Source organism: Vicia villosa, unplaced genomic scaffold (assembly GCF_029867415.1).
Source record: "Vicia villosa cultivar HV-30 ecotype Madison, WI unplaced genomic scaffold, Vvil1.0 ctg.000168F_1_1, whole genome shotgun sequence".
Classification (NCBI taxonomy): Eukaryota; Viridiplantae; Streptophyta; class Magnoliopsida; order Fabales; family Fabaceae; genus Vicia; species Vicia villosa.
Window position 1 is genome coordinate 942,630 of NW_026705049.1, and position 13,765 is coordinate 956,394.

General features: G+C 32.7%; 1 protein-coding gene, 1 long non-coding RNA gene and 1 other non-coding gene across 3 annotated transcripts; 2 read left to right on the forward strand and 1 right to left on the reverse strand.

The window, feature by feature from the left end:
* Positions 1-224: 224 nt before the first annotated feature.
* On the reverse strand, positions 225-9,447 carry LOC131624913 (anaphase-promoting complex subunit 6-like). The gene is made up of 16 exons (XM_058895839.1): positions 9,063-9,447; positions 8,833-8,967; positions 8,408-8,481; positions 8,166-8,205; positions 6,871-6,916; positions 6,658-6,737; positions 6,391-6,572; positions 6,135-6,260; positions 5,909-5,983; positions 5,261-5,386; positions 3,136-3,205; positions 2,676-2,758; positions 2,169-2,282; positions 1,182-1,281; positions 714-749; positions 225-585 (listed from the first exon to the last, which is right to left on the reverse strand). The coding sequence occupies exons 1-16, from the start codon at positions 9,306-9,308 to the stop codon at positions 481-483; spliced, it is 1,638 nt and encodes a 545-aa protein (XP_058751822.1). The 5' UTR covers positions 9,309-9,447; the 3' UTR covers positions 225-480.
* A 50-nt stretch (positions 9,448-9,497) lies between these two features.
* On the forward strand, positions 9,498-9,570 carry TRNAE-CUC (transfer RNA glutamic acid (anticodon CUC)). The gene has a single exon. It is a non-coding gene; the product is annotated as a tRNA-Glu (tRNA).
* Positions 9,571-9,892: 322 nt separating this feature from the next.
* On the forward strand, positions 9,893-11,721 carry LOC131624901 (uncharacterized). Its single transcript, XR_009290680.1, has 5 exons — positions 9,893-10,110; positions 10,270-10,416; positions 10,516-10,605; positions 11,015-11,178; positions 11,565-11,721. It is a non-coding gene; the product is annotated as an uncharacterized LOC131624901 (long non-coding RNA).
* The last annotated feature ends 2,044 nt before the right edge of the window (positions 11,722-13,765 follow it).

Sequence of the window (13,765 nt, forward strand, 5' to 3'; positions counted from 1 at the left end):
TTTGTAATTTCTCCTTTCGCGGGTTATTCCCGTTCTTGTGTAAAAAGGTTTTGAGAACCCTTAGTTCTCTTCTTTAATATATCCTTGCTTACACAAAAAAAAAATTAATAATAATAATAATAATAATAATAATAATAATAATAATAATAATAATAATAATAATAATAATAATAATAATAATAATAATAATAAAAATAACAATAAAAATAAAACTAAAACGAAAGTTAACCAAATAAAACGATTGCAGTTTTGGAGATTAAATTAGTCTACTTAATTACAGCCCACAAAAATTACATTACTATTAAGAAAAAGATAAGAAAAAAATCATAACTACAAAGTCTAAACAAGCCTAATACCAAAAAGAGAAGGTCTAATAAAGCCGAACAACTTACTAATAATCATGATAATACATTATCTTGGCGTAAATGTATAGTTTACATACATATATAATAGGCAAATGAAGTTGCACCGTCAATAAATTCATCGGAATTCAAGGTGAGATTCAGCGCAGTTTCTGCTTTCATCTATTAAAGCCCAGCTTAACATTTCAGTGCAGAACTGATCATCTGGCTTCAGCCACAATGCCTAATTTTTAATGAACAATGATTAGAAAATACAAAAGCATATAAATGATCATAACTCGGACATTCGGGTAAATTTTAAGAATATGTAATTGACATGGGTACGGGAAATGTTGGATAGCTATTACTCACTTTGTGATAATATGTAATAGCTGTTGTGAAATCATCCTGCATGAATTACATACAACAACAAAACATAAGCCTCAGTCAAAACTAATCATTACAACTGGAGAAATTAGTTTAATAATTATGTACCGAGTACCGACATTGTAGACTTGTTTGATACATACACTCGATTATATTTATTAAAAAAACTACATTGTAACATCAATTCCTTATTTACAATGATAAAACAGTGAAATATGATGAAACATCTTTGTAAAAGCCAAGAGTCCCATCCTCTATTCCTCTCAAAAATTACAAAAACCCAGTAAAAGCCAAGAGTCACTCCCATGCTCACAGAACTTTTTCTATAAAAGTCAACACAGTCTATTTACCCAAATAATATGATGAAACCACATTTCCAAACATACAGAAAATCCACATTTTGCTTTAAGATAACATACAGAATATTACAAACTTGAAAATCATTTTAGATACCTGTAAGTGGTAAGTATATGCAAGACCAGCATAAGTGCTAACACTTGTTGTTGATAATGCAAGTGCTTTCTCATAATATGAAATTGCTTCTGGGTACATCCTGGGATGGTTCATATAGACAATCAGGATCAAGAAGTCGAGAATTACATACTGACACTACCACTAATTTGATTAAACTTTTTGTCAAATTATATCAACATCATGAAAAAATGTTTTCAACTTATATCGTACTACAAAACTAGCAGATGAGGATATTCAGAAACATAAAAATTTAGCAAGATATACTTAAATAATCAAAGCGCCTACAAAATACAACAATCAACTCTTATCCCACTAGGTGAAGACGGCTATATCATATTTTTATTCAAAACATTGACCTAAGTCTTTCTTGATATTTTCTTCTAAAGATTTCTTTGGTTTTCATCTAATCTAGCAATAGGGCTACCCTTTATCTTATCTACTCTACTAAACATCGCCTCAGTATGATCATACATATCCTTGATAGCACAAATATAGGCAAACCAAACCCCTTTCTTTTCTAGGATTTTCAGCAAAACATCTCTAGGCACCTTATCATATGTCTTCTTCAAATCAAAGACCGGCCATGTGCAAGTCTTTCTATCTTCTATCCCTCCAATATTGTTCCATCAATCACCGTATCAAGTAAATTGCTTCCATGGTCGACCTCTTAGGCATAAAAGCAAATTGGTTATTTTTAATTTTGGTTTCTTTTCTTAGTCTATGTTAAATCACCATATGCCATAACTTCAGAATATGGTTCATAAAGTTTATCCCTTTATAAATTGCGGAATTTTATATTTCACCTAGAAAATAACAAATAACAAAAACATTAATGTGTATAAATCAAGTCGGCTAGCAAACCATGTTTCAACTTGTCAAAAGATACCAATCTGTATTCTAAAAATTCAATAGCTGAAAAAAAGAAAAATTCAAGTAAAATGAGCACCAAGACATTTATCAACTTACTCCAACTTTCTGCATGCATGAGCAATATTGACTACAGTTGGCTCCCACATTTCACTTAAAGTGGTCGGGATGAGGGCTAACGTTTTCTCGAACCACCATACTGCTTTCTTATACCTGAATCAGAATCACAATTACGCAAGTCGAAACTACTTAAATGTTCTAACTAGCGCGCAAACATGGCTGGCAGTAAAATTCATTAAAAATTCAAAAAATCTCAATTTTTCCCCTCTTCAAATTCCAATCACACATCTTAAATTTCTTCAAACTACAAAATTTCTCCGAATTTCTAACTTCAAAATTTTTAAAATAATTTGAAGTCTTAAACCAATCAGATACCCTCAAATATTATGATAGAAAATGAGAAATTGATAAAGAAAATAAAATTGAAAATGATACTATATTTTGCCAAGTTTAAAAGCAGAGGGACTTGATTGGCTCAACAAAAACTTGACAGATTGTTCATAGTTTAATCTTCAAACTAGAGATATATCAGGAAGATATCCTTACTCTTTCATATGATAGGCAACAACTCCTAGCTCATTATACACAAGTGGATCCGATGAGCAAATTGACTTCGCCTGCATGAAAAACTGAGGAAAAATATAGGAAAGTTAATTGTGGTATGGGTGACTTTCCACAGGTTCGTAGTAGAGGACCGGTTGATCTGGGAACCAGTCATTGCTAGATTTTGATTAGGTGAAGAAAGATCAAAACATCCAAATCCAATAAAGAAACAGCACTGAATGTTTTTTTTTTATGGGAAAACAGTACTGAACATTAACTAAACAGTAAAATGGACTTAAGCATATATGTAGTAGACAGGATATAAAGTAGACTGTGTTTGAACTCTTCTTAAAGAACATTCAAGAATATAGTGGTAAGAGTAAGATATTAATCTTGACAGCCCCACCGCCCCCCCAAAGCTTCTGAACTAACCCAAGAATTTTTCCAATTCTAATGCATTTACCTGTTCAGCAAGCTTATAGCTGTGAGTCCGCATGCATTCCATTCCAATATAAAGAGCTGGTAAATGGCACCTGGAATAAGAGAACATCAAGATTTAACCTGTAAAAGAACAATTTATAGATAATAAGAAGATTTCGTAAGACTTCATACTTGAGTTTTTAAACAAACAAAAGAAACACATACATACAAGTGAGTCTCTAGTTAAGATACATGATACGGATGTGGTTCTAAACCCTACCAAGTATTGTTTTACATTAGGGGTAGACTTATAATCAGTATATTTGGTTAACATATACTAATAAAAAATTATCTAATTAATAGTTAAAATTACATGATGTAAAATATTCAAAGTGATTCCACATTTTTCTAATCTTTTCGTAAAACTGAAAAAGCAAGTATGAGGGTCTTCAATTATCCATCAGCCCAATTTTCACAATACATTTCAAATTTTGTCTTTTTCCTCTTAAGAATTATGCTCTCCCCCAAAGAAGTGTCCCGGGAAACGGTGAAGCCCTTTGTCTTCCTAAATCACTTGCTCCAAAGATTTTTCTAACCGCCCCATTGCCCAACACAATATTACAGTCAATCTTTGTAAAACCTCGTCAATGGAAATTAGGAAAGAGATTTAGCATCATCTTCCTTAGACTCCTCTGTTCTCATAACCACCCACTCCCTTTCGTCTTCTTAAGCCTTGGAACAACTTATTTTTCAATTTAACAAATTATATAGAGAATTAGGAATCGCAAAAGTATTGCAAATCAGTGTGCATTGTTTTTCATGACGAGGTGAATTTTGCTAAACTCGAATTCAAATCCTTAGGCTGCAGTGTTATCAAATTGCGGCGCCATGGCCGATATGGCGGTTATACATGGTGGTTTTTGGACTCGCCGCAATGGTAAATACCTTCCGCTATTGTGGGTTTTTCCGCCATAATTTGCTATAACGGCACCGCAAAACAGCCGGTATGGAGGGATTTTTGCTCTCTGCCATGAATCACCATCCGCCATCCACAACACTGCTAGGCTGGATAATTCACACATACATGACCTCAGGCCAAGTGGCTAAGGCCAACCATCTAACCCAAATCGCAATGTAAAGGCCTTTGCCAACCAAGGGCCTGTTCAATTGAGCTTTTTTCTAAGAGAAACATATTTTTAGTGAGAAACAAATGTCAAAAAAAGTTTGTAAAATTAAACAAGATTATCTGAAAACAAAACAAAAAAAATAAAAAAAGAACTGAAGAACTAAACAGTTTTGATACTTTTCTCAGAATTGGATGTCATAGAAGCAAATTCTTCAAGGCTTATCCAAATAGACCAATAATGCAATTATGCAATGTCAAAAGAACTTTCTGTCTACGCTATATCATTAATATCCTTATTGGACTCCCACTACTTCTATTCAATCTTTTAATCTACATTGAGTAATTGCAGATTAGTGATATCACCAGACCATGAAAAGCAACCAGCAAAATTCATTTCATTACCATTAACACAACTTAATCAAACCATTAACCAAAAATGTAGTAAAACTTCTGAAAAATAATATAAAGAAATTCAAATACAGAGCTTTTATCTAAGAGAAATATATGTTTACTGAGAAACAAATGTCAAAAAAGCTTGTAAAATTAAACAAGATTTTCATTACCATTAACACAAACTTAATCAAATCATTAACCAAAAATGTAGTAAAACTTCTGAAAAATAATATAAAGAAATTCAAATACTGAGAAAAATGTACATGGTCCTAAGAAAAATGAAAGAAACAAAAAGCAGTTAGCCTAAGCGCTTCACTGCTAGGGTTTTTAATTAATAAATTCATGTTATACTAGGTCATTATACAAAAATCGGAAAGGAATGGCAGAGAATTATACTTTTTATGTTCATTAAGCATACTTTTTCCCTGAAAATGATTCATATAAAGCATGTTAATTAATAGTGTTTTTCTTCCATTTCCGTGGTATGTTTCGTTTTGCAAGAACCCAAAACTAACATGTATTACATATCTCAGAGACAGTTGTTTAAGGTCTTAACCTTAGAACTGAAGAAATGTAAAGAAGAACTTTACTTGATTATATTTGGGGGTGGGGGCTAGGGTGAGAAAGTTCTAATAAGAAAATTCAATACCCAGGAAATAATCGAGCTGCAGTGCGGTAAGCTGACATAGCCTGATCACCTTCTTCTTGAGCTGCAAAGGCATTCCCATAGCCTATCCATGCAGGGGGAAATGTTCCATCTAGACTTGTCGCCTTGCTGTACGGTAGAAAATATTGAACAATAAGTTTTATAATGATGCTATACAAGCAATCGTGTATATAATGAAAGAGCCCTTGATAATCCAAACTCAAGCAGAAAAATTCTATGCTAGACTACACAAGCAACTTTGAGTCTTTGAGAGAGAAACTGATTTCTTAAGAAACAAAGGTCAATATCGATTAACCATTACCATGCTTTCTTTGCATACATGTACAGCTTGGTTAATGGCATATGATTAACCACAATATTCTTATTAGATTAAAGACAGATATCACAATTGTGGCCATAAAATTTTGTTTATGAAAAAATGGACAGCGGCATCAAATTGAAAATATAACAAACTATCTAATATCATTAAGCCTTATAATGTGAAATATAAGAAATTTTCAGCATATGGCATTTTCATGAAGTCGACCATAATTCCTACTATAATCAAATAATAAGACTAATAATAATAATAATAAGCTTTAGATGCTTCAATATCGCTCTTATCGCATAATATTGAGGAGTCATGTTTACCTGAAATAACGGCGGGACTGGTCATATTTCTTGATACAATAGTAATAGCAACCAACAGCAAACCATGATAAAGCCCTAAACAACATCAATAAGGTTTTATTGTTACATGAAGCAAAGGCTTTTTAGAATACAACTACAAATGATAAGCAAAAGTCTAAAAATACAACTGATTCTTATATGTAGCAAAATCTGTAGAAGCCAATCAACATTGAGGATAAGAGCTTACTTTTGAGGATAATCCTTCACTAAATTGCATGCCATCAGATAGAGTTCATTTGAATTCCCAAGCTCCATAGCAGCTGCCAGATGTACTAATGTGCTCTTGATATGAAAAGGATCCTTCTCAAGCAAACTGTAATATCAGTGCCTAAGCTTAGATATCGAAAACAAAAAGGAAAAAAAAAATGAATAGACACAATGAATGATGTAAAACAGCTTTATCTCGCTCGCACTTCAGTCTCCAGATCAGATCCTCAACTTACACAAATGTTAATTCAAAACATTTCTGATATTCACCACACTGATGATAGTATTCGGCTTTGCAGGCCAATAGATCAGTATTGGTTTTCAGTGTGCGGCAGAAAGAAGGATTAGACTGGTCAGTTTTACAGCTCTCGTTCTCAAGATGTCTAAACTTGGCTTCTACAACAATTTCTTTGTCATACTGGTAAAGAAAAAGAAATAATCTTTCAGTTCATTAGTACAAAGCATATGGATATAAGCAATTTCCATTTGGCACATGCTATTACCTTCTTAACCAAACAAGAATAAAATGATGAAAGCCATCCATCCTCACTTCCAAATTGCAATGATGAGATCAAATTAGTTTCTGGCATTCAACATAAAGGGCAGAAAGAGATTTATAGGATCAATTTTGAATTAGACATTATACTACTTAGACTTCTTTTTAAATCATATAAACTTTAAATCAAAGACTCCAAGGGAGAAGTGAAAAATTTTACCTTCATCACATGTAAGCATGTGATTTTCAATAAGGCATTCCAAAGCCTGACATAATTTGCAAACATCAAGGAAGAATTAGATAACAAAGAAAACTGGTAACGTTGAATCAATTTAATACTCCTGATTTACAACAGCCACAATCAATCACAAAAGACTATATTGTGCTCACAGATTATTTTTCTATTTTTTCACGTCAGATTTAGAGACAAGGTTTGAGATATTTATAAGCGATAACTTTAACAAAAGATTGGAGATGTGTGATTTTTAAAACAAGCAGTAAATAACAATACATGGTGCATATATAAAATAAATTCATGTCATAATGGCCACAATATGCGTCTCAGCAACAGTTGTGACTGCAACCGCCCTACAACTGCAACCCCAATTTAAACTTTGGTGTATCTGTTTTGGATATGAATTCTATTTCTAGTATGAATCTTAATTCATTCTTATGACTTGCATGGCTCTAATAAGCGTCTTAGCAACAGCTGTTACTGCAAGCACCCTACAACAGCAACCCCAATTTAAGCTTTGGTGTATCTATTTTAGACATGAATTCTATTTCTAGTATGAATCTTAATTCATTCTGATGACTTGCAACTTACTCCTACACTTTATGTAGCCGACCACTTTTTTGTCAACTTTGTATAGCCAAGTGTTGTCAAATATTGGCCATGGTGGCAGCAGATTTTTTGACAACTGCCATGGTCAATTTGTGAAGGATGGTGGCTCCATGGCGTTTTATGACGGCTTAATATTGCAGATTTTTGGCTTTCCTCCAAAGGCCCACCACCCACAATCAATAAACTAATAACCAACCACTATGTCTTTTTTCATTTTGATAATCTCATCTTGAAGTTAGTGCCATAGAAGTTTCTATTCTTTGAAGGAGCATTGCTCTATGGCCGAAGGGATATTCGTTCCACTGTATTTTTCTTCTTCATTAGTAATAATAATACATTGCAGTTTCCATAATTTCAAATGTTCTTTATTATTTTCCTTGTTGTGTGATTTCTTGTTTCTAACAAGTATTGCAATGGAGTGGTGCCTAATTGCACTTTCCATAATTTCCAATACCCTTTGTTTTTTTCCATCTTGGGTGATTTCTGGTTTCTAACATGTATTTCTCTAGAGTGGTGCATAAGGGATGATGCCCCATAAAGACCCAAGGTTAGGGGACCGAGGAGGGGAAGGAAAAGCAGTTGTTTGTTATTGTAGACAGGTATCACAAGATGGATAACTTGATAGTATTAATGCACCTATAAGATATAGTAAGGAGAATATCAATGTGTACCTCATAGCATAAGGGATCCGCTTTTATAGCTGCTTTGTACCTTTAACAACAACAGATGCAATGATGATGAGCCTTTATCAAATCAAATTGGCACAAATCATATCTATCTAACTCTTCACAAGAGTAGCAAGCAATTATACTTTGACCTCATACTAAATGCAGAACATCAACAAAAAGTAATGTTTCGAACAGGATACGTAAGTTAGACGATAAAAGGTACAAAATACCACAAATATACTCACCACAATCGAGCCTGCGAACGGTTTTCAAGAGCTTCATATGCTTTGCCTCTCAAAAAACATATTGCAGAAGATATCTGTTATAGCATTACAAAATACATTCTAATCATAAAACTCCACATTTTAAAGCCAAGTTATTCAAAATGTTTGACTTAAACCATATTTTCACACTCTAAATCAGCACTTATGTACCATTCTAGCAAAAATATCGAATTGAAGCAGCAGTACTAACAGAATTCAAATCCATCATGAGAGATACGTTCTCGAGGCACTAGATCAGTTAATCTACAAGATATTATTATTTTCTTTTGTCTCTTCCTAACCAACATAATGTTGCTGAAATTATAAACAAATTTGATCTATACATATAATATATAAGAACCCTATTACAAAAACAAACTAATCAATATTTGTGAAAAAGAGCTTACATTGATTTCACGATCTTCACTATCTTTATCCAAGTACATAACATTAGAGTCCTTAGTATCATAAACATTTCCATTGTCATCCACTTTAGCTTCACCAAGCATTGATAGACATTGATTCCACTCCTTCAATTCCTCCTTTTAAAAAAAATAATCAAAGATATTAAATAGCTGTAATTTTTTTAAAAATTAAATAAAAAATAAGCAGCGTATTTGAGGAGAGTGAGAGTTACGAGGCACTTGGCGGCGAGGTAGCGGAAGCGAAGGTCACGGAGGACGATTTTGGAGGCGTTGAGGAGATGGAAAGCGCGGCGGTAATGGCGGCCGAGGAAGAGAGCCTGTGCTTGCATGTAAATATCGGCGGGGTCGTTGGTGAAGGCGGCGACTTTGTCGGCGAAGAAGATCGCGGAGGAGTAGAGGTGCTTACTGACGCAGTCTCTCACTACTCCTCGAAGCTTCTCGATCTCTTCCTCCCTCATTTTCACTGCTAGGTTTTGTTGTTCCTCTTGCTTTTTGGTTGCTTGCTTGGTTATGAATGAGTTAATGGATTCGATTCAAGTTGGGAGTGATGTTAAGGGCGAAAAATTGAAAGAGAGATGGGAGGGAAGGTTAATTATGTGCATCTATTATGTATATAATTGTCCTTACGATGGGACCTGAGCATCGGCTCCGTTGTAGTCTAGTTGGTCAGGATATTCGGCTCTCACCCGAAAGACCCGAGTTCAAGTCCCGGCAACGGAAATTTTTTGAAAATATGTTGTTATTTAAATATAGTGTGGCAGGGGTGGACAAGTTATCACCATCCGGTGATAACCGACCGATCCATTGCATCAGTTTTTCATTCGGTCGGATTTAAGCGGTTTTTGGATTAGACCGGGTGATTGTTTTGGATTTAATAGGGTTGAGTCGGTTCGGTTCGGATGATAATTTTAGGTCCGTCGGAAACCGAACCCGACCAAAGTTAATTATTAAACATTAAATATATATTTATATTTATATCACTACTTAACAGGCTGGCCCTAAACCTAATTTTTTTTCATTCTTCACTTGCTTCTCAGCCTCCCTCTCAGAAAACTCTCCGCCTCCCCCTCACAGAAAACCCTAATAAAATTCTCTCTCACTTTCTCTCTTACTTTCTATCTTGTCCTCTTTGCCTCTTCCTTAACCATATCGTTATCTTATCTTTGTTTCACTTTCAGCTTCCTCTATCATCGTTGCATCATCATCTACTCATCTTCATCTCAGATTTGTTCTCATTGAGTAGTTTTGATGCTTCTAAAGGTGATTCTACCACTTTATCTGTGTTTTAAGTTTGACTTAGGCTTATGATTTGTTAATTTATAATGTATATTTACTTTTTGAGTTTGATTTTTGTTTGTGCTGAATCACAGTTTTAGATCTCGACAACGAAATGAGTTATTTGTTTGTGTTGAATCACAGTTTTTGACCTGGACAGTGAAATGAACTATACAAAGGCGATATTGAAGTGATGAGAGCTAACAAGTCCAACACTATGTTCATCGATTTCGAGTTTGCTATCAGATTCAACGATCTTCTTCAGAAAGCTATCTCTGATGAATATTTGAGGTTATTATTTTACATTTTATTTCATTTAAAATTTTATCAAAGTCATTGAAACCCTAAAATTTGTTAACTAACCATTGTTTTTTGTGTTGATAATTTTAGGTTTAACCTTATTTGCAGAATGCCTGCAAGAGGTTTGATAACCCTAACAAGGACAAGTACAACAGTATATAGCCTTCTATAACATTCCAGGTATAAAATTTTTCTTCAAGTTTTAGTTTACATTTCATTAATTGATAAACTTTTATGTCTGCTGTTTAAGAGAGTAAACTACATCAGAGATTGGAAGGCTTGCATCTATTATTTTCTCTTGTTTTTGCAGGTGTAAATATAATATGTTGGAAGAGTTGCGTAAAAGCTTTTTTAATAAGTTTTATCCGTTTCTCACAAACTGGTGGATTTGTTTTCGTGTGGTAGTTTTCTTTAAACATTTGTTTATGTTATCTATATGTCATGTTTTCTTTAAACTTGTATCTCAAAAAGTGTTTTAGAAGAGGTTTTTAGATCTGTATTGTTTGTGTCATAAACCAGTTGATTCAACATTTGGGTTTTGTGATCTTTAAGATGAGTTACTGATCCAACGATGTATCTCTGTTTACAGATTGTTCATGTTCAGCAGTTTTTGGCTACTGAAGAGGCACTAAACAGTGCTGCAGCAGTAAGAAACTTGTGTGAAAAACCAGTTGTATACTTGTGGGCAAAAACAGCTGCATGGAGGCACTGATGTTACTTCATGTTAATACACATTTTATGATCTTGTGAGAGGTAAAACTTAGGTGCCTTGCATATTTTCAAATTTGATATTTCATTTTGTTCTAATTTTATCTTTAGATTAGAACAACTACTAACGTAACTATTGACATTAGGCTTGAATTTTCATATGTTATTTCATTTTGTCATATTTATTTTGTTATACTCTTTAATCCAAATTTCTAACCTATTAAGATGTAAGTGAATACAATTAGACTAATAGTTTTTATGCTATCTTCATTTTGTTCTAATTTTTAAGCCTAATTTTTATCTATAACTTAAGTATCTCTTAATTTATCATTAAGTATCTCTTAATTTATCATTAGTGTTGATCATTATTCATAATTAATTTCTCTTATATTTTGTTAACTATTATCTCTTGTTAAAATTTTTGATGGCAGGTATTGCTGGCATGAATGAGTTGTGGAGAAAATATGGCCAGAACACATTTATCTCACAATATGACTAATTCAATGTTGCATGTTGCTATATTTTATAATGATATTATAAAATTTGTAACAATATGGCTTCTAGAAGGACCCTGTTGGATGATTCAAAATGGACAATTTATAAAATGATTCAAAATGGACAATTTATAAAATGATTCAAAATTGCCCTTGTACACATTTTAATCCAAATAATTAATAGTATTCTTTTATAAAAAAAAATCAATCAATTTTCCAATTTTAAAATTAAAATAAAATTTAAAATTATAATTAGGCTTGCAATTGGATGGCCCAAATTCTAACATCTTAATAAAAAAAATAAAAATAGTAAAAAACTATTGGATTTGCTATTTGGACTGGATTTGGTTTATTGGCCCAATTGCTTATGAAAACCGAAATTAACCGGTTCAGTTACCCGAACCCGTTTAAACCCGAACCGAAAATAACCAAAAGTTTATTTGGTCGGAATTGGGCCTATATACTTCATCCGAGGGTTGGGCCGGATTGAGGTTTTGGGCCCGAACCCGAACCGGCCCGAACCGATGTCCACCCCTAGTGTGGCGCATCATTTTCTTGTTATGATATCAACGTTTATATGAGATTAGATTACACATATATAATATTTTAATAATATTACAATGTTTAATAGTAATATGTTGATATAATATTTTAATAATATTACAATGTTTAATAGTAATATGTTGATAAATATAATTTTTATAAAGCTTTATAGTTGGATTGAAAGTTTCCAACCTATAAACTATTTAGGAAATATTTTATTAAAATCTAAAACTATTTGATGTGTTATTGAGACTCATCAAAACTAATGTAACATTAAAGTTGGTATCATGAATAAGGTTTAGGCGAAAAAATTATTAATTACTTTTTTTCAATTTAATGTATTTTTTTTAGGGATGATAATGAGTAGGGTATGTATAGAATACTATAATATTTGTCTTCATATATCCGTAATTTGAAAAAAATCTATGTATTCAAATCTATACTTGTGTGGCCATTAATTTTTATGCTTGTATCTGTATCCTATGGATACCTAAATTTTTTTATTTGTATATGTTACCCGCAGTTCTAGTAAAACTAAATTTATCAATTGAAAAATATCATATTATTTTAAGTTTTTAACAAAGTTAAAAAAAAAACTATAAGATTTTACTATTGAATTGAGAAATAAAGGAAGAATTATATTAAAATGTGTAATTGTTTAATGTGATGTATTTTTGTAAAGATATAGACAAACATTTTTTTATATGAGAATATAAATTAAAATATACAAATGTACATTGTGCAGGTATAGAGTGTGGTGGGTACGAAGGTACTCGTACCCGCACCCATATTCATTTATTATAATGGTAATTACTCGTAAACCTCGCGTCTGTATCTATTTTTGCGAGTTTTTACTCTATCCATTGTAGGTAAGTTTTGCAGGTACTAGGGGTGAAAATAGGCTAGGCTAGGCTAGACTTTGGAAGGCATGAGTCTGGCCTACGATAAATTTAAAAGGCCTAAGCCTAGTCTATGACCTATCATAGGCTCAGTTTTTTGGCTTGACCTGACCTTTTTAAAAATCTGGTCTGGCCTGAAAGTCTATTTAAAAGTTTGTATCTCATTAAAGTTTTCAATTAGTCCATATTACTTAAGAAGCCTTATAGATCGGCCTATATATGCATATATAAGACGACCTATTTAACCTTTGTTCTAATATATATGCAAACATAGGCTAGCCTATTTAGCCTTTTTTTCTAATATGCCTATCTAGCCTATTTAATAAAATAGGCTTTTAAAAAAGTCTAAGCATGTCCTCTTTATTAAATAGATCTGGCCTGACCTTAAGTATGCTAGGCTATAGGCCCCTATAGACTGGCCTGGTATATTTCCACCCCTAGCGGGTACCCATTGGATATGAGTATAATTGTCATCACTAATCTTTTGGACTCTTAATTTAATTTAAAACAAATTTCTTAATTTCTTATTTAATAAATGTTACGTATTGATCTCTTAACAATTTTATGTTAACCAACTTAATCATTTCTGTTAAATGCTGGGAAGAATGTTAACTTTGGTATATGTGGTCGTCTAGGTGGTATTGTGTTATCTGGCATGGCTTTTTTGAATATTTGAATTTAGTTGTTTTTGTGTTT